At 43.2% G+C, this 25,343-nt stretch overlaps 3 protein-coding genes across 3 annotated transcripts in view; all 3 read right to left on the bottom strand.

Annotated features, from left to right (window-relative positions):
* Nucleotides 1-549: 549 nt before the first annotated feature.
* On the bottom strand, nt 550-2,435 carry CUNH1orf52 (chromosome unknown C1orf52 homolog). The gene is made up of 3 exons (XM_042873857.1): nt 2,175-2,435; nt 1,859-2,066; nt 550-1,227 (listed from the first exon to the last, which is right to left on the bottom strand). Exons 1-3 carry the CDS (start codon nt 2,433-2,435, stop codon nt 1,145-1,147), a joined length of 552 nt encoding a protein of 183 aa, XP_042729791.1. The 3' UTR covers nt 550-1,144.
* Nucleotides 2,436-5,131: 2,696 nt separating this feature from the next.
* Nucleotides 5,132-10,749, bottom strand: BCL10 (BCL10 immune signaling adaptor). Its single transcript, XM_042873716.1, has 3 exons — nt 10,635-10,749; nt 6,712-7,000; nt 5,132-5,628 (listed from the first exon to the last, which is right to left on the bottom strand). The coding sequence occupies exons 1-3, from the start codon at nt 10,710-10,712 to the stop codon at nt 5,261-5,263; spliced, it is 735 nt and encodes a 244-aa protein (XP_042729650.1). The 5' UTR covers nt 10,713-10,749; the 3' UTR covers nt 5,132-5,260.
* Nucleotides 10,750-13,616: 2,867 nt separating this feature from the next.
* The window catches only part of DDAH1 (dimethylarginine dimethylaminohydrolase 1), a 51,189-nt gene continuing 39,462 nt past the window's right edge, over nt 13,617-25,343 (bottom strand). The window contains exons 5-6 of the mRNA XM_042873572.1: nt 18,393-18,536; nt 13,617-17,975 (exon numbers count right to left, since the gene is read on the bottom strand). Coding sequence (XP_042729506.1) covers nt 17,859-17,975; nt 18,393-18,536 — 261 coding nt within the window. The 3' untranslated portion in view covers nt 13,617-17,858. The remainder of the gene's footprint in view (nt 17,976-18,392; nt 18,537-25,343) is intronic.

Here is a 25,343-nt window from a genome sequence, read left to right as displayed (position 1 = left end):
AAAGAATATTTTTTAAAGATCACTTAAAAATATGAATATTAAATATACATATGGGTATAAAATCTACCAAATTCAAGTTAGCTCAACACAGAAGGAAAATGTAGAACGTTGACATGCACACTGATTGCTTAACCACATAAACCTGTATCAGTAGGCAGATCTCAGTGCAGATTGCTAAGGCAGAGATGCTTCAGCTGACAATAAACCTAGAGCAGCCCTACCTTCCCCTCAAAGCCCACTGTTACTTTTTCCATTTACAGACCCCAAATTCCAAGCAGCAGTTAGCACAGATGCAGCATGCACTGGCTCGAATACTATGAAAAGCTTAACTAGCATTAGCACTGAAGTAAACATAATTTGACAGTAAAGGCTCTGCCATAGCTTTATCTTAATATTTCTCATGTACATATCTAGCTGCTATTTTCAGCTTTTGGAAGAATACATCAAATGCTTCAATTCCTCTATCAGTTAGCTTCATGTTTTATGATGTAGAACATACGATATCAGGATTTATCTAATATTAAACTCCACTTTTAGGTCAATATTTCTGTTTGCAGTTGTGTATTTATTACAATCAAAACCCTGAGGATTGTTGAGTCTTCAGAAATACAGCACCGAAATGCATACAGTACAGAATTAATTGCACCCACTCAACAGGCATGCAGTGCAACATTTATATCACAGATGTTTCAAAATGTAGTTTTATTCCAGTGACTATCTTTACATAAATTTCAAAACAGCATCATTCAAACAAATCACAGTACAATACTTAAAGAATCTTTAGTATATGCTCCTTTATAAAAGGCTTTGACACAATGGAAAAAATCAGTCAAGAAAAGCTCACGCTACCAGGTTTCTTGATAAACAAAATACCAGTGAATCCTGTACCCATGAGCAGAAGTCTCCATCACAACGTTTTAAGACACCTCTTTAAATTAACAGGTTTAAACTTTGTTTAGCAGATGAGTTTCTACCACAACACTGTCCATGAAGTTTTGTGCTTTCCAAAAGGCAAGCATACTGCTGAAATAAAATTCCCTACCCAACAGGAGAGAGAAATTCAGTAAACATGTATTTGTTCCACATTCCAGAGGAATCCAAGTTCATTTAAATTCTCATCACACTAAAACCAAGCGTATTCTGTTTATACCTTCTTCCTCTTTGTCTTCTCCCGGGAGTCTAGTTTCCGTTTCTTAGCATAAGCTGGTTCATCATCTTTTTCATCATCTTTAAACAAAAGACAGAATTACTCAAAGTCAGCAATGCCATATTTTTGTGTTGAACACCATTCTCATCCGTGAACAATTAACTCGGCCACATCTGAGACGCCTGGAGTAAAGGCACAGGAATACTAACAAACAGAATCCTCATTTTCAGGACGTGGATGATATGTGGTCAGAACAGGGATGTTTTGCTGTTTCAACATAGCTCAACTGAGGAACGGCTTTGTTATGGTAGACGCTGCATAGTACCTGCCCCCAAAAAAGTACTGTTTGAATAGATAAAAAGCTGTAAAATATGTTTTAGAAGCAGAAAGTAATGTTAAAGTCAACAGGGGAGGAAATTAGGCAAAATTTATCCTCAGGAAGAGCGTTGATGTGTTGGAACAGGCTGCCCAGAGAGGTGCTGGAGACACCATCTCTGGAGGTATTTGAAAAACGTGGAGGCGTGGCACGGAGGGACGTGGTTAGTGGGCATGGACCAACGGCTGAACTACAACCATCTATCTCACTGGTCATTCCACACTCAACGGTTCTGCGACTCCAATGATAGCCGTATGCCACAGGATACCCTGCAGCTGGGCACCAACCCGGCCGGGAGCCCCAGCGGCAGCATCAGCTCCCCTCGCCTGCCCTACCTGACACCGCCTGCTCCTCCTCCTCCTCCGGCAGGAACCTGGCTCTGCCGGCGGGCCGCGGCGCGTCGTCGCCGTTGTCCTCGTAGATGTTGGACCACTTGATGGCCATGTCGACGGCGGGGGCCGGCGGAGGCTTCTTCTCGGGCGGGCTGTACACCTCCGGCGGCGGCACGGCGTTCGTCTTCCACGCCTTAAACTCCTTGGGCGGCTGCGGGTGAGAGCAGAGAAGCAGTCAGCCCCACGTGCCGGGCCTCAGAAGCCGGCGGACAACCCGGGGCAGGGCGGGGCGGGGCAGCCCCCTCCCTCCGGGCCGTACCTCCTCGGGCGCCCGCAGGACGCGGCTCTCCCAGTCGATCTGCTTGTTGAGCGGGTTGTAGAGGAAGGCGGGCGGCTGGGACACCTTTCGGAAGAGCTCGTCCGGCGGCGGCAGCTTCGGCCGGCTTCCGGGGCTGCTCCCCGCCGCCGCGCCGGCTCCCGTCTGCCGCTCCTCGGCCGAGGCTTCGTCGGCCTCCGAGTCGGAGCTGGAGCTGCCGTAGGCCGCGAAGTAGCCCAGCGGATCCTCTCCCTCCGCCGCCATGGCGGGGCTGCGCAATTCGCCGCCCGCACGGAAACCGGCCCCGCGCCGAGGGTTCCGCCCGCCGGCCCCGGCCTGCATTGCGGGCGGCAACCGGCGTCCGGGAGAAAGGGAGGGAAATAACTGGCCTTCCTGCATTCGCACTTGAGTAGCGAGTGTTCGACCCGGTAAGTTAGGGCTAAAAAAAAAAAAAAAAAAAAAAAAGACCACAGATGAAAAGAGAATTAGACGTGAAACTGAGTCAACCTCCGTTTCTCTTTTTCACACCTGTGAGCTTCATTGGAGGGAACAGAGAGAAATGGCATTGCCCTCAGCCTCCGGGCAGGTAAGGCTCCCAGCACCGCTCTGGGGCACCTCCACCCACATCAGCTTGTGGCAGCTGTTGGGCAGCATGCAGGCAATCAGGCCCCGCAGCCGGCATTGGAAAGCAGGAGGAACTCCCAGCACTCTTGCTGCTATTCAGACTCTCAGGTTAGCAATACCAGCCATGAGCCACACACAGCAGACAAGGTCTCCATTTCACATGTGTGCTCTCTCTCCACGGGGCTCTTCAAGGCAGTCCTACCTTCGTACCCTCTTCAAGGCAGTACCAACACAGGTTTCACACTGTCACTCTTTCCACCAGAGACAACTTCTGTAAAAAGAAGAAAAGCCTCTCACACATACAAAACCAAAGCCACCCATCCAGGTACTGGCACGAGCTACTCCTAGAGTCTCTTAGAGCCTACACATTTTAATAAAGGCAAACAGGAAAAGCAAATATACAAAAGAATTTATTCAAAAGTCGTGCTAAAAATATTTCATTTTTCTTAAAAATGCCCATTATAAACATTAATAAGATAATACATTCATTTAAAGTCTCAGGTTAAGAAGCTCCATTGCAGGAGCGCTCCCCACACGGGCAGGCCTGCTGCTCACTGTGCAGCGTGGCAGGCAGCTCACACTGCGTGTTCTGACATACAACTGCAAGACAGTTTCCACAGTGACCTAAAGCCCTTTTTCAGTTAAGGCCAAGCTTGCTCTCTCCCCATTTACAAGAACCCAAGAAGGGACCCAAGTCTAGACTTCCAAGGAAGTGAAAACAAGGAGGAAAAAAAAAAAAAGTTTGAGAACACACATGCAACTCTTCAAGTGGTATACAGCAACCAAAGAGATATCTAGACACAAACTTCTATGCATCCTGAGTATGGGCAACTGCAGTACAAGTTAAGGGAAGAAAGATCTGCACTTATCCTCTATTTCATGTTAGAGAGCAAGATTTTACTTAAATTTAGATCCCAGAGTGCCACCTGTACTGATGAGTTTCACTTAGAATCATTTTCACCATCTTGAAGGTCTTCGGACATTTACAAGGCTTTTTTATAAATACACAAGCAGAAGCTCACATTGTAAGCAAATGTAAGCTATTCATGTACTGAACATGGACGACAATTGAACACTGCAGGTCATTTTCACCTACTCCTGAAACCAGAGCAAACATGAAATGAAAGTGTAGAGACTATGCAGAGGTCCTGCAGAAGGCCTGTCTGCACAAAAGGAAAACACAACTCAGGGTTATTACCTGGCTTTCATCTTGAATGGAATTACACAGCTGTATGAAAACAAAAAGAATTCAAAGCAAGAAATACAAAACTTGTCTTTCGATATACTGAAAGCCTCCTTTTGAAGAGCAGCATTACAGAATGCTGCAAGAGTGCATTTCCAAGAAAAAGTTTGCCTAGTAATTTTAAAGTGGTTAAGGCAGAGTATAAGAGGAATATAGCATTATACTGTGTTCAGAAATACGAGAACCTTCCCATGATCAAATAGTTTAAATGCCTTCAATTCTAAACAACTGTAAACGTGTCTGTGTTGAAGAGCAGGTATCTGAAGTACAACACTTCCAAGAATCGTTCAGTTAAGGGCACTTCCTTGCCACAAGACTCCTCTGCTCACCCACCAGGACAAAACACACAAGCCTCAGTCCTTAACAGCATTATACAAAACATTTTCTGACAGCCTTCACGAGTTTAAAAAAAACTTTCCTTTCTAAAAATTAATGAGAATTTGTATTTAAAGTGCATTTCAAATCATGATTTTCTAAGTTATATTACAATAATAACATGCTAGGGCTTGTGAATATGTACTTGCTGGCTCAAAATCACTTTGATATTGAGTGCCTTTCAGTTTACTGGTCGGACAAAGAAAGTCCAGAAAATTAAGAGCCTTCTTGTGAATAAGCATAGCTACAGATTTAGTAAGGCTTTTTTTTTTTCCCCCCCAAATGAAAATATTTTTTTGCAAATTATACTCACATATGGAGGACACGTTAATTTAGTGCATGAATTTAAGCTTTTCTGCATGTGAGCTTAAGCTTTTAGTCCAGGACGTTACTTTTCAATACTCAGTGCTTTTCTTAATCACTGCTGCTTTTTCACTCACCACAAAACATTAAAAAAAAAAAAAAAATGACATTTGTTGTTACTATTCTGTAACTGCAGCTTAAGTACCTGCAACTAAACGTGGTATCTTAAATATATTGGTTTAAAGACAAAGCAAACAAACAAAAAGCAAAACAACGAAGAAACAACTTCTGCTGGTATGGTACCGTAATTAAAAAACAAAAAGCAAACTCCTCAAGAAAAACAAAATCAAGCAGCTAGAGACACTCGATTACAAAACAAAACAAAACAAAAAACAACCAAACAAAAAAAACTTTAAAAACATCAAGTAGCACTGATTTTTCTCTCTGATTACCCAAATTAGCGGTTTGAAAACATTTTTTTACCCTTAAAAGACTGAAACTCAGCTTCAGTAGCATTTGGATGAACAGACAAATGTCACTAAGTTCACTGTGGATGAAGAGAACGTGACCTTAAAGGCAAAAAGCAATTGTCACTGGAACTAGTAGATGGTTCTTGCTGTTCTGACTGGAGCTCTGGAGGGAGAGGGGGTGCACCAGGGTCTCCAGGGCCTGGAAGAGTGGCTGAAAAAATTGCACTCTCAGCATTCCCCATCTCTGCAACAGGTAGATTCATTGAATGAAGAGAGACAGCAGACATAAATGCAGCAGTGCTATAATCTTCTTCTGGATTATGCATATGAGTAGATTCTTTGTCTTTTGTTTTATCAAAAAAATTGGATTCATCGGAATATGATCTAGAAAGATTATTTGTTCCTCCATACAGCGAGGTCAGACATGTGCTGCAACTTAGACCTGAAACAAAGAGCAGAGAATAAAATCAACATCAGGATACATCCTTTAACTGTGCTCTGAGTTAGTAGTGGTAAAGCTGTCATTAAGGATCAGCTGTGTCCACTTTTAACAGACTGTCTTCATCTTACCTGTGACGTTCCAGTACTAACACCAAATCAGAAAACACAAGCAGATCATCTAGTCAACCACGTGAAAAAGTTTTCTCTGTATCAGCTACTAGTTGATAATGGTGCACTGTAATTGCAGCTTCCCTCTAGGAAGTCACTTCAGCCCTCTGACCTATCTTTGGATAGAATATTCTCACTATAATCTTCAAACTAACTTTTAAAAAGCTCAGCTGCATGGTTCTACTTCAAAACAGACTGCATTTGACAGCTGCTATACTTGAAGCCAAACAGAAATTCAAGTCTTTCATCTATGGAGTTAAAAATATACTTTCTTCCTTCTTATTTATTTATGGGTGTGGAAGAGGAAGTAAAGGTTTTGGTTTAGATACTTTATACTTTCTTTTTCTGCCTTCAAATATGAGTACATATAGCTACTTAAGTTTTCTATGTCAACAAAACTTCTGACTGCATGAAGAAAGAGATTAACAGTCTGATTTTAAGTTCTGACATTGAAGGCAAGAATAAGAATTCCCCCTCATGCTGTGTTTGCAGACTTATCTTCTGCTGAGATGCAAAGTTCAACAAAACCAAAGCATCCTGCCACTGCAGCAAACAGCTTCAACAGCAATGCAAGATGGAAGATAATCACCTATTCTGAGTTCTGAATTAGAAGCTCATGGAAAGTAGAACTGAAGCATGAAACAAACTTATTCATTAGGACAACACACAGCACAGCTGTTTTCTCTGATCTGTTGTTTATTACATGTTCAGAAAATAAAGAAGTAAAGCTATCAATATATGCCCAGGATTTTAAACAGAAAACTATGAAATTTTCGAACTATGCTGTCCCAAAAACTAGAGGAAGCAAAAATAAAAAAAAAAAAATCTGTAAGGAACACACAGCTGTAGGACTTTTGTTTCACAGCTCCTCAAAATAAAACTTCTGTCTTACAGTACATTATTATAAACTTCTCACCTTTGAGAGCTTCGAGTTTTTCATTTTTGACTTTCAACACTATGTCAGTTATCTTCTGTAACAGAAAGTTTTGTGTTCTTTCTCGCCTGATGGATTCAACCAAAGCATCCAGTCCCTTTGGATTTTCTGCCAAGTAGTCCAATAACTTCCCAGTTTTTTTCCTACTAGAAGATCGCGAAGAGATCTCCTCTGTGTCCTCTCTAGTGAGTATTTTCTTTGAACGCAGGTAATCAAAGTGTCTCTCAGCTATAATTTTGTCACACAAGTAAGGACGCATCCTTTCTAAAGCCTGAAAAACAAAACAAACATACATTAATCTTCCAGTCTTCCAATTTATTTAGAAGCTACACTGAAAAATCTTTATGACTTACAGGTTAATAAAATAGTTTAAAGATGCCACTACGTTATGAGCATATCATATGCAGAGAATTTTCTCCTTGCATCTATTTAAAAGGGAATTTTTTTTTTTTTCTAAATTTTCTAACGGAAAATTCATCATTTTCCTGAGTGATCTAAGAATTTTTAATGCATACTAGCCAGTGGAGGCAAACACTGAAAATATTTCATTAAGTCTGTGTTTATCACATTTCAGAACCGTCTTTAAATAAAATGAAAAAAAATTAAACCAATAAAATACAAATAGCAGCCACTCATTTTGTCTACATTGTCACATCTCTACACCATTTGTATGCAGGACACACACTGTCATTATCAATGTTCTCTGCACACTGAATAACTGCAGTCTCAGAGCAACAGTATAAATATACTCACCGTTTCAAAGTTGCATTATACAGACAGTTATTTGGGCACACAGGTTCACCACCAGATCACTGGCATCCACAATACATGCTCTTCCTTCCACAGATGCACCTACTTTGAACAGACTTACTGGTTGCTTTTTGTCTGTCCATCTGTTTTCTTTTGGTTTAAGGCTTTACACCACACACCTGGAGCAACCTGTACAGCCCTGACACATAGCACCAATGCATGGAAATTAGCACAACTCTGATGACAGGCCGAAGCAAAATGGCGCTACCTCCTACAGCATAACCCCAGCTAACAAGTGTCAACTAGTTGCTTAACTCTTTTCTATGACCAGCAAAGAGAAGAGAAGGGGGAAAAAAAAGATGCAAGTCTACCCCTGGGAGGGGATTGTACCAATTGCCTAAGAAGCCCTGCAGGCAGCCAGTTGCCACTGGGAAAGGTGAAGCAGAGCCCCGTTCCGAGCACAGAACTGCAGTGCCACTAAGTACCTTTGGGCACTGCAGCACCTTGTATGGAGTCCCACCTCCACTCACACGCTATGGTTCCCCAGAAAAAAAACTAACTTTCATTATCATATTCAATTACAACACAAATATCAATTTACTTCAAAGCTAATTTACAGGAGCAACATCACGACTTTGAATTCCTCTTTGGAAGATCACGTGCCTTCTCTTTTAAGGAGGAATTTATTCACACATAGCATAACATAAAGACTTTTATTTACCTTGTTCATAGGGTTCACACAACTGCAAGTATCTCCAACTCTTATTTTAATCAGTACATTAACTTCAAAACAGAACTAACATCTTGTTCACAACTCTGATTTCAAGAACCAATCTACTACTCTATGAAGATGAGTCACAAATGATACCTTTTTAATTGAAAAACAAGCTTTCATTTTACATAATACTACAGAACTGGCAGTTTCCCGTGCCAGCAGTTTTCACTGTGAAGAAATACACAAGGCAGATCCACTAGCTGAAAGTTACCAATGTGAAAAAAAAATCCCCCTTCTCTCCTTTCATCAAATTTGCCTCATTTAATTCAAAGAAAAAGCAATTTGAGGGCTACAAGTGGGGAAAAAAGCTTTAATATACAAGTGATGAAAGAAACAATCAATGCTTTTTCCTGAAGAAAACTTCCAAATATCCTTCAACTCACTGAGATTATATTCTATGAAAGCAATGTGGAAACAACTCTTCGCTTTACTTGTGCACTGATGAGCAAGAAAAATTTCGGGAGCAAACTGCCACAGCCAGATCGAACTCAATGTGAAACCAGAGCATAACAGTGCAGCTGGAGCCGGGTGGCTCTTCTGGGCTGGGGGCACACAGCAGCTGCATCTGTCCCTGCTCTTATTCTGGGCCTGGTAGTGAGAGGACCCAGTTCCACAAGTGGATGATGACTCGATCCAGCTTCCTGTGCAATCACAGGCTGCTGGCCTAACTGACTGTAAGAACAGAGAAGGGCAGCAGTGCTGCTTGTATCCATCTGCTCTGCAACACACCTCAAGCATCCAACTGCAGCAAGCTGTGCTAAAAATACTGCCAGCAACACTGATTTTTTCCATTTCTTGTACCTCTTCCTACCACAAGGGATCAATCAACAAACTCTGAGACACAAGAGTCAGTAAAATTTTTAGCATTAGAAGTATAAAGCAAGTTGTTACTCAAAAGAAAAGTACTGTGTTTCAACTAACACCTTCTTGCACTGTGCCTTACACTACATTAAGTGCATCAGTTCTGAATTCCCCCAACTGTCCACACAGGTTAGCAGTTTGTAAGGAACAGAAAGAGTAAACATAGAACAACAGGAGCTTTAAATATCTGTTTCTATATCAATGTTCTTGCATGTCTCACTGCCTTCTTCCCAGATCTCCACCATTAGATTTTACCCTTTGTAATTTCTCCTTCAGACAAGTTTACCTAGGCTGGATGACCCCTGTAAAAGAGCTTTCTGAGGTGCACTGTCACACAACACACATGGGATTTCTAGTGGTGCAGCTTCTCTATCTCACAGCTCACTGTGCAGAGAAAAGTGTAAGACTCCTATGACCATCTAGGCAGTTGCTTTAAGTATTCTCTGATGTGACAAAATGGTCGGGAAGGAGAAGGTATCAGGAGCCTGGATAAGAGAGGTAAAAAATTAAATACCTGTTTGAGTTTTACTATGATTGTGTTCTCACAGCAGTTAAGCTGGGTCTGCTCTGATACCCTAGCTGCCCTGATCACCACTTAATCTAGTTGAGAGCTGGACAAGCAGCTATTCCTTTTGCTACGCTCACACACACCTGCACTGCGAGCTCTGAGCAGCGCTGTGCTGCTTCACAAAGACAGACCAGCACCTGACCTGGCCCATAGCTCACCACAATGAATGTGCCTGATCAGAGGTACTTGAACGACTTTGGGGCAACCAAGTGAGCATACTGTGAAGCAGCAATGAACCTCCTCAACGGGAGAGTCTCTACAGTCAGATTTACTGTACTGCATTTTGATGATAAAGTTCTCTCTTACTACACACTAGCCTTCCATCAAGTCCTCCAATTACTATATGGAACTGTAAGATTAGAGGCTGATGTGACACCGATGGACTCCTGGGAGAAGAAACTGCAAATTCAGCCACTAACACAGATAAATTTAAATCAGACTGCATATGTGATGTGATACATAAGTAGGTCCTGCCTTCATTTGTTTTGTTTTTGCTGTAACAACTGGGTGCTACCTACTGCACTTGTACTCTGAGGTTCCTCAGAAGCAAGTAATAACTCGAAAAACATGCCTCACAAACTATGACAAAGCATTTAAAGGAAACGCTGCACGCATAAAGCTGTTAAGAAACTAAGCTAAGTTCCATCCTTTTCTGAATGAGAAAACGCCACATAGGAGAGAAGAAAAAAAAATTACCCAAGAGGCCACACAGTGTTAATATACACAAATATACACAAATTGGTACATAGGACACTGTACATTACGAGCACTCGGACGGTCAACAAACAAGAGGCAAACTGATTTCCTCTCTGACGTAACCAACCACCCACAGCCCAGCGCTGTCCGGGCCGCGCCGGGGAACTCCGCTCTGCGAGGCGCTCCCGCCCGCTCTAACGGCGCTTCCGCTTCCCACCGCGCCGGCTCCCGCCTACAATCCGGCCCGGCACTTGCCTCCTTCTTCACGTCGGCCATCTCGTCTTCTGTCAACGGCCGCCCGACCGCGCTCGAGGCCGGGCCAGAGACCTCCATCGCGGAACCCCTCCGAACGCACCGCAGGGAAAACCGCCCCCGGCCCCGCTTCCGGCCCCTCCCGCGCCGCTCCGCGCCGCGCCCCGCCCGCCGGCCCACGAGGAAGGCGCGTGGCCGTCCCGCCCACAGGCGCACGCGCAGTGTGGCGCCGGGCCGGGCCGCTGTGGCGGTGCGGGCACTCGATGTTGTGCTGCTGCGCCACTCAGCGCCAAGTCGCTGCCGTCTGCATGCGCTGCCGCGCTGTTTGGCTCGTGGAGTCACACGAATCATTAAGTGTGGAAAACCTTAAGGTCATCTAGTTCAGCCGTCAGCCCGTGACCTCCACGTCCCTCGGTGCCACATCGCGTCATACTCTGGGTGCTGACTGGGATACCTGCTCCGCTGGCTTATTAATAACCACGTTGCATAGCAAACATCCTGCCCAGAACACAGAAAAATACAGGAATGCTCACTGTTCTGATCTCCGTAGAGCTGGATGTTAACATCACCCTGGCTGACTGCAAGAACAAAGAGCACTGCAGGGCAGTTGGAGCACCTGCACTGATCCTCCCTAATCTGATGCACTCAAAAGTGTGCTTTGAGATCCTCTGGAGCTCCCAGCAAGGTGCTGGCACTGCTGAGCTGAGGCAGGTGTCCCCCAGCTCCCCACTCCCACACTTGGTCATTAACCACACGTCTTCCAGCCTCTCTTCAGGGGGAATTCTGCTGAAGACCTTGCTGTCTCTGTACAATAGTTCCAATAAAAATAGTTGCTGTGCACTCTGGAATTAGGATATTAATAACCCCACTCAGTGAGAGCAGTTCAAAGCAGCACCTGAAGAGCTGGGCTTCTGGATCCCTGCACCACGGTAGCCAGCATGGGGCAAGCTGGAAAGAATTAACTGTGGGTAGAGAACTCAATAATAGAATAGATTTTAGCAGATTTGCTGCCAATAAAACTGGAATTAAGAGCCAAGCAGCCGGAAGAAGACTGCTTTCAGTATGATACTCATTTCAGGAGGTTAGCATCAGTTCAATACTGATCAGTGAGCCTCAATGAGGAGAGAGCTAGAGAACTCTTTTTTGAAGGGAGGTGGGAAGATTTCAGGCACTGCACTGGTTTATATAATTATGTACGTACGCACATTTAGAAGAAATTTCTGAGTCAGAGAAGTTTCAGAAACTGCTTACAACAAAGCTCTGTTCAAATCGCTCACATGTGGGCTCCTGCAAGCACTGTAACACTATTGGTTTGTGAGAAGAGGCCGTTGGGCTTTGCAGCACTGTGGCTGGCTGCTGATTCCCCCCCCTTCTGCCCACAGTGATCAGCCTTTTCCCTAGGCAGCCTCACTGCACAGCAAGGCCTCTCCCTGGTAGCGTCATGTTCCACAGCAGTGCTGCCCTAAGGAGGAGGAAGAAAGCTCCAGGCAAAGACTTTGGTTCAGTCAAAGACACAGATCAGGGGCCTTGACCAAACTGAATGGATTTCTGGAGCTAACAACTGCAGCTTTCAAATGACAAACCCACAGCAATGAGCCTACGCCTCATGGATTTGGGGGTGAGGTGAGGTAGCTGATAATATGAGGATATCTGGAGTTCAGGATGCAGGAGACTGTGATTGATGCTTTTTTTGTCAGGCTGTTCCTGAAACATTCACAAACTCAGTGCAGGAAGGCTTGATTTGCTGACGTGATATTCTACAGCTAAACTTCTCAAAGGGCACATCTTTTAAAATGACTGTCATATTTTGCTGTTCAAGGTTTAAATATTCTATGAGGTGCTTGTTGATGTGGCAAATGGGAGTTGTATAGCTTTTGTACTATTTTAAATTACTGACATTCGTAAACAAATCCAAATAAACTGGTACCAACTCTCTCCTGTATACAGATACACAAAGATTCATCTAAATGACGTAGTTTACTATGTGAAGTAATTGCACCAAGCAGAATGTATCCAGAGGTAGCACTGATTTATAAATAGTAATATAAACCTATAATGCAATATAAACCAGTTAACTTGTGTAGTTCAATTAGCACAAAGGCTGTATTTAGATTAGACTAGCTCTAGCTACATCTTTACTTGTTCTTCAATCTTCAGCAAGAATATTCAGTTCTTCTCTGTTTAAAGTCATATTCCTAGACAAACTATACTACTGCAATTCTTTTGCTCCAGTACTATTATTTTATGCTGGATTTCTTAAAAGAGCAGAAATCAACAACACTAAGGCCTCGAATAATTAAAGCTCGGGTTGCCACCAGGTGGCACTGAAGGCCTACGAGCATTTAATGCCCATGGCCTCCAAGCCTAGAGTCATGCATTACCTCCTGGGACCATTACTCCGGATATCACAACCTAATATCATTAGAGCACAAGAATCCAGGCAGAGATGAGCTCCACCTGCATCATTTGTAGCACACGAGAAGAAATATTTGGATACAAAACGTGCAGCCATCAGCCATATTACTGGTACACAATATTTCAAATACAGTCAACTTTCTTGACATCTTGTGGGGGAGAAAGACACAAGTGCTACATTAAGAATGAAAACACCATGGTCATGCCACTCAACTTTTGTCATTTTAACTGTTGTAACTTGCAGTAAATACATGCATGACAGAAAAACAAACTGCACTACAGTAATATCTATTTAGTTATCTTAACAGTAATAAAATTCATTACAACCACTGTATCTAGAACACTTGGCCAAACCTCTACCTACATTATTCTTAAATGTAAGTCTAAAATAACTTTTTTTAAAAAAGAGCCAAGTTTTCTTCTAACATGCTGAAAGGTTTCAACACTCCTGTGTATTACTGGCTTTTTCCTAGGCATATAGCAAGCTTTCTAATAAAAAGATGACATGACACAGTATTAAATAAAATGCTGGTGCTTGCAGTTTCAGAATAAGAGGCAAAAACTACACAGTTCACAGTACAATTGACACTTTATTCCATTGTGATGGGGATACAGAGTATTGAAACTGCAAGAGTCAAAAAGGGAAAAAAAAGTGCAAATCTCTATTAGAACAGATTATGGAATGTGTTGATGTTTTTGGCACAGAAAGTGGGAAACTATGTACTGCAACAAGGTTTTAAGTTTAATGAAATGTAACACTTCTGTTTAGTAGTCGTATTTGTGCACTGCAGAACAATACAACATAAAACAGTGACTAACAATTCACATGCAGCTCTATACAAGTTACATCATACATCCAGTTAAACCTTTTCTGAAAATACATGAGGTCCAATTATACTTTGTTCACAATCACTTAACAAATACCATTCTTTAAGCAGTCTTATCTTTTCAGTTTCCTTATTGATAAAAACAAAAATAGCGTATTAAATAGTAAATTATTTTCTCCAAATAGTTCCACATGAAAGCTGGTATTTTCTGTTGAAGCAATTTGGCTCTGCTTGATTAATATAATGTTCAAGAAGCTGAGTGACATCAAAAGCTGGTTTTTCCCATATTTTATCTCCAATTTACTGTGAGCAAACAGAAAATCAGATTCGTTGTTCTGCATTTCACTGAATGTTTATTTTTAAAACTCAGCTTGGTGGTACTTATCACCTCTGTACCTATGACCTCTGGAATTCATCCAAAAATCAGAGAACAGCTTCATACAGTGGCAGCTATTTAAGACCAGAAAGGAGTGTATTAGCATGGAAACAACAAAAATGCCGAAATGGAAGCATTTGAGATTATCATCTAAGTACAGTACACATTCACATTTTCATTGCAGAGAGAGATACTGTATTCACATTTTGTTGAAGAGAGAAACCCACATATCACAGCTCTTCCTGCACTAGCAGTAAAGATAATATCTTTTAAAGACCTTTAATGCATATTCTAGCTCTTTCATTTGATCTAAGCTAAACTGCTTGCTCAAAATGAAAAAACCTCTGACGAGTAAATTCAAACCCCACTGCTGAGCTATTAACCACAAGATCTTCTTCACTGACCGGCTATGTCATGCAGCCTGACAGTTGTTATCAAATGTTTTCTGTGGGCAGTTCAGTGTCTCATCTCCTTTTTGTTTGGTTTGGGATTTCATTTTATTATTTCTATCAGTCAAGGATGATGATTTACATCTGACATCTGAGAAATGTCCTAGTGACAGGATGCATAGGGTACCCATTAAATACGTACGTGTTACAGCAGGAACATCCTTGCAAAGAAATTATTTGTTTGGACAACAGAAAAAGTAACAAACAGCAAGAAGCACTTGGCATGATTTTAGTTCTTAGTACCGTACTGCAAATGCACAAACTGAAGTGCTTCAAGTTTTTTTGCTTTATTATAATGACATAATAAAGAACAATGCTAAAAGCAGAGAGGTAAGGGCAATTCCACTAACCAGCTTAGGTAACTTTTGGCATCAGACTAAGATTTAATTTTGAACTCTGTTATGAACCTATAAGACAGAGACAAAGCACGTGTGATTTAAAGCAACCAAATCCTGCCCCTAAAGTCAGAAAATTTATATACAATTTGAAATCATCACCATAGGGAATTCAGATCCCTCAGCCATTCCCCTGCTCTTTCCATATACCAAAATGCAGCCTTGAAGGCAGGGAAATCTAACTAGCAACAGGTGAAAGACCAGCCTCACCTCTCCATGCCATGGGGAAACCAAGGAAAGCCACTATCACCCATACAGTTGCTTTCAGAGACATAAGCTATGAGCGGTGTCTACCATATTCTGTCCTAAGAAGTGTCCTCCTTGTCAATCCCTACGTATACTGACACTCATCTTTCCAGCTCAAAGTAAGAGCAGACCCCTTAGTTTCTTATCCCACCTGGCATCGACACAAGAAGGGAAGGAATTTAGGACAGTCTGTTATGGAGTGAACAACAAGGAGGCAGAAAAAAAACAACTGAAGTAGGAGAACTAAGGCAGCAGGAGGAAAATTTTCTTTGAGGCTGAAAGAAAAAAGCATTCATTATGCCACAAAACTAGAAACTATAGTCTGAGGAAGAGAGCTTGAGGCATAAATGGAATGGATACCCCACAGCCCAGTGGTGGCACAGGACAGCTCCCACTCCTGGATGAGATGATGGAGGAATCAAGGCAAAGGGATGGGAATGAGGTGTAACCAGGCTCAGGAGTACAGACAGGGCAGGAGGGAGGGGGCATGTGGGCTTCATATGACAGCTCCCACAGATACGGATGTTTTAAGGTAAAGCTTGCCTTTAGACAGTCACAGTTAAATACTGCAGGGTTACTTTTTTGGCACAGAAATTCTGCTGAGTATCAAGTCATTTTAAAATGCAAGATGCTTTATCAGATACTTAAAAGAGCACTGAAGGAAAGAGGGAAAGATTTCCCACTGCAATGTTTACATCCTTAGAGCTTGATCATGTGGGTCAGGCTGAAATCATGGTGCATGGGAATGGAGGAGACAAAGGGGAAACCTCGGGAGAATCCTTTGGGACAGCACACAGCCATAAAACCATTTTATTTGCTCGTCCTTGTCCTCTCTCTCGTGACGCTTCTTGTCACCGCAGCATGCAGACAGTGCGACACATATCCTGGTGGCTGACAGGATGTTTGCTCCACATTACTGCTAGGTGAGGTGAGAGTCGCACTGTGGAGTACCTACGGATGTACGTACTTGTGTTTCCTCCCTTATGACAGCGTGGAAAAACACGCAGGTTTCCAAAGAATACTGAAGTATGTGCTTGGTTAGTGCTATCTGCTGTGCTACAGACTGACTCCCCCACTCGCTTCCGACCGTACCTTAGCGCCATGTCTCAAGTGGTTCAGGAAAGGTGGAGGAGGTGCCTAGGAAGTTGAAAACATGTTCTGACTGTTTGTAAGTGTCCGGAGAGTTCCCGCTGCTGTCGCTATTTGGGAATTTCTCCATCCGTAGTTTACAAATGATTTAACAAGAAGCATGTGAATACAATGGGGTATGCTCCGCTTTACTGTGGCAAAAAAGTATGACTCAGTGGGTAAACATGTTGTGGAATTTGCTACAAAAAATGTATTTGTTTTAACTGAATACCACACTAAATATTCATGCAATTAAAAGTTAAGATGGTCATTGTTCCAAGGAAAACTACCCCAAGGGCAAATTACACATGCCAATCTTTCAGGAAACAATAGCTTCCCTTATTCATGAGCATAATCCAGGAATAACTGTCCTTCAACTCATTCTATCAGCCTTTCCTTTTGAATTTTGCTAGTATGTGGCCTTCAAAAGAGGAGAAAACAACAGAAAGGAGGAACAAATTAAAAAAAAAAAAAAAAAGAGCAAACAAATAATAATTTTAAAAGCCCAAAATTTTTTTGATTACTTTTTATAGCTTCAACTTTACTGAAAGCATCTGAGATCTTCATTTTTGTGGTCCAAATGTTCCCCAGGACCTGGCCTTTAAAGAAAACTCTTATTCTGTTGTCACCAAAGTGTAAGACAGAGCATTAGCAGCAAAATGCCACCTGAACTTGCAGGTGATGTCCTGTGTGGCTGCACTGTGAATTCTTTTTATGTCATCCAAGTTTCCCAGGCAGGTACTGCCTTCAAATGCTCCTGTCAGAGGAGGCTTTTCCCAAAGCTGCTACCTTGCATCTGAAACTAACAATGCCCAGCAGCAACGCTGTGATATGGCTGAGACTGAGCGAGTGTAGACTACTGCCCACTGTTTCAGCTTCCCTACCACAGGAAATACCAAGTTCATGAGTCCCCTGAACTTTTTTCCGCCCCCACTGACACTTTGCATCATTGAAAGTGAGAAGAAACAGAGGTGAAAGACTAAAGGAATAAAAAGAGTAGATCAAGGAAGAGAAAGAAAAAACACAGGAGAAGGGAGCAGTGCAAAGACAACAGAGGTGCTTGAAGTGTTGAGAATTAGTTGGTCTTCTTAAAAATTTCACACAGGTAAGTTACTTTGCTAAAGCTTGGGGTTAGCCATTGTAATTTTCTTCTGCCAGCCCACAGGACTAACACACTTCAGAGTTATGTTCCCTCAATGAGAGCATACATCCACCTTAAATACCATCTGCAAGGACATCATAAAAATACACAAAGCAAAAAATTTGTAAACAAGGGTTAGTAGCACAGTGGTACAGTAGATTGTCAATAAAAACAATAAAAGTGTGGATACAGATTCGTCTACCTTGTGTGTAACATTATTGCCAGTTACAAGGGAGGGACTTCTGTAAACTCATAATTCTGAAGTTTTGTTAATAAGCACAGAGCAACAGGTCAGAGCCCCATCTACTTTCTCCAGTTCTGTGTTGGCTATTGGGATCAGCATGTGGTCCTTCAGTTTTTCAAAAACCTGTTTAGGAAAGGAAACGGCACAGAAATAATTACTTTTTACACCTCCTTATTTTCCCTTTTCCCTGAGTATTCGGAGGAGTCACGGATTGATCAGTGGGTGCCATGCTTCTCACTGTAATTCAAGCTAACATTTACAGTTTATGTGGCCATTTGGCTGCGGCTCTCAGAGGGTTGCAAACATTAGTACCATTACTGCTTCCAATTGGGCAGAAGAAGCACAAGGGGCACAGGAGACAAACAAAATCAGTGGAGATACACACAGAGCCCAGACCCCCCACCTTTTGAAAGCTCTCTCCATCTGATATTTCCCATGGCAGGATGTCACTCTGTAAAGCACTGAATTTCAGTTCCCAGCCCCTTCCCGGTGAGGCTGGGACGCTGGCAGTCTCCCAGCTGCCCCCAGCACATCCCTCACCTTTGCGCTCTCTGGGTACTCCTCAGGGGCTCTGTGCAGCAGGACGTGCCCTTTGCTGGGAATGTTTAAGTAGATGCAGTTTGCGGCGGCATCGTCGGGCACCGTCAGCTTGTCGTAGCGGTGGTCGCTCATCTGTTGCATGGTCTGTCGGGAGACACAAAGCACAACTATTGACCAAACACTGTAGTGGGCCCAAATAAATGCAAGAACAGAGCCTTCAAAAAACACTCTAAGTACAACTGCCAAGCCAGCCAAGAGACATTTTGCTATGCAGCAAGGAGACCTGCTTTTATCTCTGCCTTCAAGGAAGAATCCACTAACCCTACCCAAGAACAGCAGTAGAAAACCTGTCAAATGGTTCCTGCAAGTGGCAGGATTAAGCAGGCTGCCCAACAGACAGTCAGCGGGGTCTTTTCCTTAAGTAGCGCACATTGAGTATGCAAACCTCCTGCTCACATTGATGAAAACTAGAGGTGCTCAGCCACCTTTGAAAAAAGCAGCCATCATTCAACACTCATCAAATGAGTATGAATTAGCACAAACAGGACAAGAATGGTTCCCAACTTGGATATCAGCCCAATCTTAACTCTTTTCAAGGACCTCATTTTTGCTTTCCAAGCAGTTACTCTTTCACCAAGCACCTGTGCTCGGGAGCGAGATGACATGTCCGAGTTAATCCTCGTTCCCAAGGGGACAACACAATAACCTTGTCAGAACAGCAGAGCTGGTGGTTTTCAGAAGGTTGGTTTATAAATATAAGGCTCATACACAAATTTGGACCCTGGCTGGAATTTCAGAGACAGAGACTGTCAGCACATGAGAAGCCTGAGATCCCAAGTTTTGGATTAGGCTCAACTTTTTAATAAAGATGGAAAAAGCCTGGAGACAAGAAGCCTGACTCTCCATTGTATCATTCCAGCTTTACACCAGCTTCTCTGACAGAGACCTAGAATAAAGCAGAAGTGAACAAAGCCCAAAGCTTTGGCTCTGCCCAAAGCCTAAGCAAACTCAAGTGCTTCAGTTTCCCTCCTAGCTCTCCTTCGTTCCCACACACATTGCAAAGATCCGAACAGAAATAAAAGCCTTTTTTTTTTTTCAACTTAGAAGTACTCACATTAACATTATGTTAAAAATAAATCACTATTCTGTTAACAAAATTCTTCAAGGGAATTTACCCTTCTCAGCAAAACCCCACAGATCTACACCACATAGCAGACTTTGATCTGTGGCACAGTTAAATTTATCTTCAAGTTATCAGTAGGGTCATTTGTACTACTACTCATTCATAAGAAATACCATGTGGAACCTAATTATAATAACTACATCTAAAACATATTGTGAAGTACCAAAGCAGTACATACACACATACTGCTACAGTAATTCCTTTCTAGGTCTGGATGCATTTTTCATGTCGCAGTCTGAGTCATCCACATCCCATGGAGAACGTGAAACTGGTAATGAAGGATGCCACGCATTCTTGAGGAAGCGTTATCACTTCTTGTTCTTTCTTCAATTGTGAAACTCTCCTCAGTTCCCAAGGTCGCAACTACCTCCATAAAAGGTTGCTGTGCTTTGCTGAGAAGCAATCCTTGCATCTTTACTTCACCGGATGTGTTTTTATTACTGTATTCCATGTGTTTGACTTCCCTGTTTATGCATTTGCTTCCGTTACATTGCCGTGATGCATTTGTTCAAGCTCTCCTCGATGTTGCAGGCATACAGCAGCAGGTGACATGCCAGCAGAGCTGCTGTTGCTCTCCCTGGTAACAGCCTGCAGACTTGTCCTCTGCCCGCAGCCTCCTTCTCCTTCCTAACATAATCTGTTTAAGTCTGGATTAAGGGTTGTTGTTATTAAACCTGCACTGAAATATATGCAGCAGCAGAAGAAAAGCTACCGCCTGGATTTCACTCAACTCCCAGAAAGTTGTGCTTTCTCCAGACCTTGGTGGTGAAAAAAAAATTCTGTGCTGCAGGTTTTCTACAGAAAACAGCTCATTCATCAGAAATGTACTGACTCACTGGGTAACATTTCCATAATAAATTACAAATGAATTCTCAAATGGAAGGGTATGGACACATCTCCCATTCACTTCCTTCCATAAAATGCTTCAGTTAGGAACACTCACAGCAAATTGAAGCAAAGACCAAATGCAAGGCCCTAACTGTGCTGCAGGAAACACAAACCAGCCTCAGGAAAACTGAGCAGATGATGGCAAGGCATGCTAGAAGGATTGCTTTCAAGACTAAAAAGCTGGAAAGTGGTGGCTGAATTCATTTAGAAAGAAGCAAAGAAAAAACGAGCGAGAAAACAAGACACAGAATCATGGAATCTGAAGTCCACAGCTGCAGCAGCGGGGATGGGATCTGTTCACTACAGTATCACCCTAAGAAAGCAGAACTAGCATTCTGACAATACAAAATTGCTCTCTCTTCCTCACCTTTTAAGATAAGAAGAAAATCATATAAGCAAGCTTTCATCTGTTTTAACAATGTCTGCATATTGAAGTAAAATTTCAAAAATCAATCTGTTGAGAGTGCGCAAAGGCAATAAACCCCAGACCTGTGCCACAAGGAGCCTATGAACAAAGCAGAAATGTGCAGAAATGATGCAACCAGGCTATTTTAAAGACTCGTGCTCTTGTATATTTCTATGGCAAAAAGTCACTGAGCACGTACAGCTGGCCAGACAGGGCTCCAGGGCAGAGAAAGAGATAAAAGCAAGGCTCTTATTTTTTATCAGATATTCCTGCAGAATACACATTTTTGGGAAATGAGCAGTTTACAAAGCCTGTAGCCCTTGCACAGTGCATCAGTGGAAGGCTGGCTTTCTGCCCACATGCATTCTATGACCAGCTATGTTAACAGTCAGGCATTTCCCGCATGCCTAGTTTTCTGGGAATTTTCTTCAGCCCGGAGAGGGTAATTTTCATTGCACATTCTCTCAGCCCTTAGTCATGCTTTCCTTATGTTGAAGTCATTCTCATAGCCTAAAATGCCTTTCCTATAGTTGTTTTTTTTTTAGTGTGTCCTCAGACAACTGAGGTAATGGATAAGCTAAATAATCCTAAATATGAAGCAGCATTATGAATGAAGGAAAAATGTGTATGTGTTCAGGGCCTATTATCTCAGCAGAGCTGAGATGACCACATGCACTTTTAAGGCAAGCCAGGCTCCACCATGCACTCTGCCCCCTCACTGCCATGCTTGGGTGAGGGATGCAGTGATCCCCCATATCCACACCCCCCCAGGCCAAGCCCAATGCACAGCATCTGCTATTCTTTGCAATGTAACAGCAAGCCCTGTGCCATAAACCAGAGATGCCTGGTTTTATAGGCATCTCTCACCCCTTCATAGCTGTCTCTTTTCCAGGTGACAGCCATAGCTTGCTTAGCTTATCTCTTTATCCAATACAAGGTATTTTACGGGCTACAGGTATTAGTTCACCTACTCCTCTTTCCTGAGCCTCTCCATCTGTGCTCTATCTTTCTTTGGACAAAGGGATTGTGCATGCAAAGGGCATGTGGCAGCCAACATACAGACACACCACAGCTTTAATTAGTGGCATAATGATGTTTTCTGCCTGGCTCTCAGCTTAGCTGACAATCTCAGTGAGTCTAGCATCTTATTTCTGTGGTAACCATCAGTCAGGGCACATTATTTCATACGTGAAGTTCACTTCATCATTCTCCCAGCCCATGCTGGTCATCATTTTACATTTACCTACACTGACTTTCATTCACTGCTTTATTGCCCTGTCTCTGCTTCCTCAGTTCCTCAAGTTTGCCTCTTCATGTCTGGAGAAATCATCAATAGCAGAGAAGGAAAACAGCATTGTAGGGATGAAGAGGGGCCGGAGGGCCACGCTGCTGTTATGCCAGCCTGCCCATGCACTGTGGCTCTACAGAGCACACAGCTTTCCAGCACACGGAGACAACAGTGATGGCGAGCAGGCAGAGGGGCAGACCAGAGGGCAGAGCTGGAAGAGCCTGATCTGCTCACATGTCAGAGGAACACATATGCCCTGCCAACCGGGAACTGCCCAGGCTGCACTGCGTCACTGGCAGTGACAAAGACGTGCTTAAAGGGACACCTGCCTCACCTTGTTAAGAAACACAAACAACCTAATACAGCACAGTCTATTCTATAAATATACTTTCGAGTCTGGAACTTCCAAAAGACTCAATTCTCCAGCCTGTTTGCAAACTGAACAACGCTGACACTCAATTACACAGAAGAAATTCATTACAACACCCGACCTTAATTAAAAGAACCCACAAAGAGTTGTCTTATAAAGCAGCAGGCCATGCGGTGTGAAGACCTGTGTCCTCTGGGACACCCTACGCCCTTCACTTGTGAAGTAATGGAAAGTCAGAAGGAGCTGAAAGTATGCAACGTCTCACAGGACCTGATCCAGAGTGAGCAACTATGAGCTAAAGGAAAGTGTTCAGAATCTTAAACATTGACTAATTTTCCTATCTATAAGGCTGAGAGCAGCAAATGACGTCTCTGTTTCTGAATTATACTAAGGAGCAGGTTGACAGCTGTTCTCTGGATTTTATTACCTTCTTTGCTGCAGCATTACATAGATGTCCACACTCATCTGCACTTTCTGCTAATCCCCTACCTGAAGTTGTCCTCTTTGGATTATTAATATTAGCAATCATTTCCACAGCAACCCTTTGTGATACCATAAATAGAGGATGATGACTTCATATGGGGAATAAGCAGAGGTACAAATGATGAATTCTTAAGAAATAAGAGACAATATGTTTGTTCTAACTTTTGCATTACTAGAAAAGAAAGCCCCTGTACAGACAAGTGGTTGCACTTGATGATTTTTAAGATCTTTTCCATCCCGAGCAATTATATGATTCTATGACAATAGCAAAAGCAGCTTTTCTGAGCCTTTCTGTTCTGCCCAGGGGTAGAGGATGCGTTGTAAGCACATGGGATATATGATGCTTTCCCCTAGTTGCCCATTCCAGAGGCTCTTCTGCAGCTGGGACAGAAATTCCATAGCTTGTATGCAGGCACTGCACCCCTGTTGCAATGCAGGCTAACAGCACTCTGCTTCTTAAAGCTGGCACACTGCAGAGACTAGGGTTAGCCAAGTCACAGTGAGAACAAAAGGCATTTAATCATGGGGATGGGGTAACTCTGCCAACACTCTAGCAACTTCTTGCACCCAAGTCATTAAAAGCCCTGCTGTGATCACAGCTTTGGATACAGACCAAGGGCCCAGTTGCCCAAAAGAAACTTCCTTCTCCTTTACGCTTACAATGTGGTTTTGGTAGGCCTCCCTTGGCCTCTGTCAAAACAGAGGAGTTGTTTTTGTAATAGTGTTCTCCAGGGAATGCATCAGGAGATGAATGAACAGCACTGCTCCCAGCAGGAGATACTGCATCAGGGAACCTCTCAGGTACTCTGGGATCGCTACTGAGCTACTTGTGAGGGGACAGGATGGCCTGGCCATAGACAAGTTCCTAAGCTGAAAGTGGTGCCCATCTGCACCATCCAAGTCCTTGCTCATCAGGGAAAGCAGAGGGACCTGTGCTCTGTGCCATCCAACAGAACTATGTGAGGGACACAAACACAGCCTTTCTAGTTCACAGCAGATGCTGGGTCACCGTTCTCCATGCAGTCCTATAATTTGCCTTTGCTGCTGACCTGACTGGCTGGCTCTCATCTCCTGTCATCTGGGCCAGAATCTGGGTTGTGCCCCATGATGGGCAGCAGGGCACCAAGCCGTGCCGACAGCACTGTGCCCACTGCCCGGCCCCTCCAGCACCACAAGACTGGAGCCCAGAGATGACACTTCTGGAAAGCTCTTGGCCCCATCGAAGGTACAGAACCCTCCCCAAGGCATTATCTGCCCAACAGCCTTGGCAAGCATTCAGCTACAGAATTACTGATGGGGTTAACTGCAAGAAAGAAATGTGCCCTGCGTATAGCAGAGGGAAGCTAATGTTTCAGATGTGGAAGCAAGGCAGGCCACGGTACTTTCTGTAGTTAATGTGCCTCTCTCTTTCACCAAGTTTCCTCGAGTGCCGCTTTTCAGCTGCAGCCCAAATAAATATTCTATACTTGCCAGAGCCTGAAGAGGACTTCATGGTAAGAACGTCACTTGTGATTTACTGCCTGCTCCTAGCATGTGCTCTATAATCCTAAACTCTGTGCACTCATTTTATATTTCATTGGCAGTGCTCTCTGTTACACACACTACACTAAGCTCATGATAAACTGCGCTCTGCAATAAGCACCAGATTTCATTTATTCTCTTATTTTTAAGGAATTGTGTGGTCATCAGTTGCAGTGGCAAGAACAATCAAGAAAAACTGCTGCCTTTCAAACAAAAAAACCCTATTTTAAATATAAATGTTAGCCTAGCCTAGCACTACAGCTCACTTGTTGGCCACCAAGACACACTGGAGGACAAAATGCCCTGGGGAGGGTGCTCAAAAGCAGCTCAATTGCTTTTTTTGCTCAACAGGATTTCCAGTGCAGAAGGCAGCCACCAAGAAGAGGCTCCCAACAGCAATCTCCTACAGCAGCCACACTGAGAGCTGCCTCAGGCAGGTGACCCAGAGGGAGCCCAGGGACAGCAGGGCCACACGGGGCTGGAGGAGAGGTGGACAGGCATTGCTATCACTCCATTCACTGGCCAAAAGCCAGGCAGCAGCTATTAATTCTCAGTATCAACACTTTATAGAAATTGCAGTTTTATTTCCACAAGGTTGCAAGACATTGATCACTTACTGCAATATTTTTTCATCAGAGGTAAGTGAACAAACACAAAATTCACTTGGGTCAAAAAGCAGGAATTCAACAATTGGACAAAGCTGCGATACGCAGCACTACCACTGCTAGCATTTCCAAGGGAGATGTATTACTTACATGTTTTCAAACAATTTCTCTGAGAGCTCCAGCTCGCAGCATGTGAGCAGATGTAAC

Source organism: Lagopus leucura, unplaced genomic scaffold (assembly GCF_019238085.1).
Source record: "Lagopus leucura isolate 7727_CA_CO unplaced genomic scaffold, USGS_WTPT01 Super-Scaffold_100009, whole genome shotgun sequence".
Classification (NCBI taxonomy): Eukaryota; Metazoa; Chordata; class Aves; order Galliformes; family Phasianidae; genus Lagopus; species Lagopus leucura.
Note: the sequence above shows the minus strand (reverse complement) of the source record. Positions and strands in the feature narration are given on the sequence as shown.

What these genes read in the sequence shown, in the direction of transcription:
- CUNH1orf52 (XM_042873857.1), bottom strand. Translation starts at nt 2,435, where the DNA reads ATGGCGGCGGAGGGAGAGGATCCGCTGGGCTACTTCGCGGCCTACGGC. An exon ending in TCCTGCGGGCGCCCGAGGAG is followed by an intron (nt 2,067 to 2,174) that starts GTACGGCCCGGA and finishes TCTCACCCGCAG; the next exon opens with CCGCCCAAGGAGTTTAAGGC. An exon ending in GGAGGAGCAGGCGGTGTCAG is followed by an intron (nt 1,228 to 1,858) that starts GTAGGGCAGGCG and finishes TTTTGTTTAAAG; the next exon opens with ATGATGAAAAAGATGATGAA.
- BCL10 (XM_042873716.1), bottom strand. Translation starts at nt 10,712, where the DNA reads ATGGAGGTCTCTGGCCCGGCCTCGAGCGCGGTCGGGCGGCCGTTGACA. An exon ending in TGGCCGACGTGAAGAAGGAG is followed by an intron (nt 7,001 to 10,634) that starts GCAAGTGCCGGG and finishes TTTGTTTTTCAG; the next exon opens with GCTTTAGAAAGGATGCGTCC. An exon ending in AAAACTCGAAGCTCTCAAAG is followed by an intron (nt 5,629 to 6,711) that starts GTGAGAAGTTTA and finishes TCTTTGTTTCAG; the next exon opens with GTCTAAGTTGCAGCACATGT.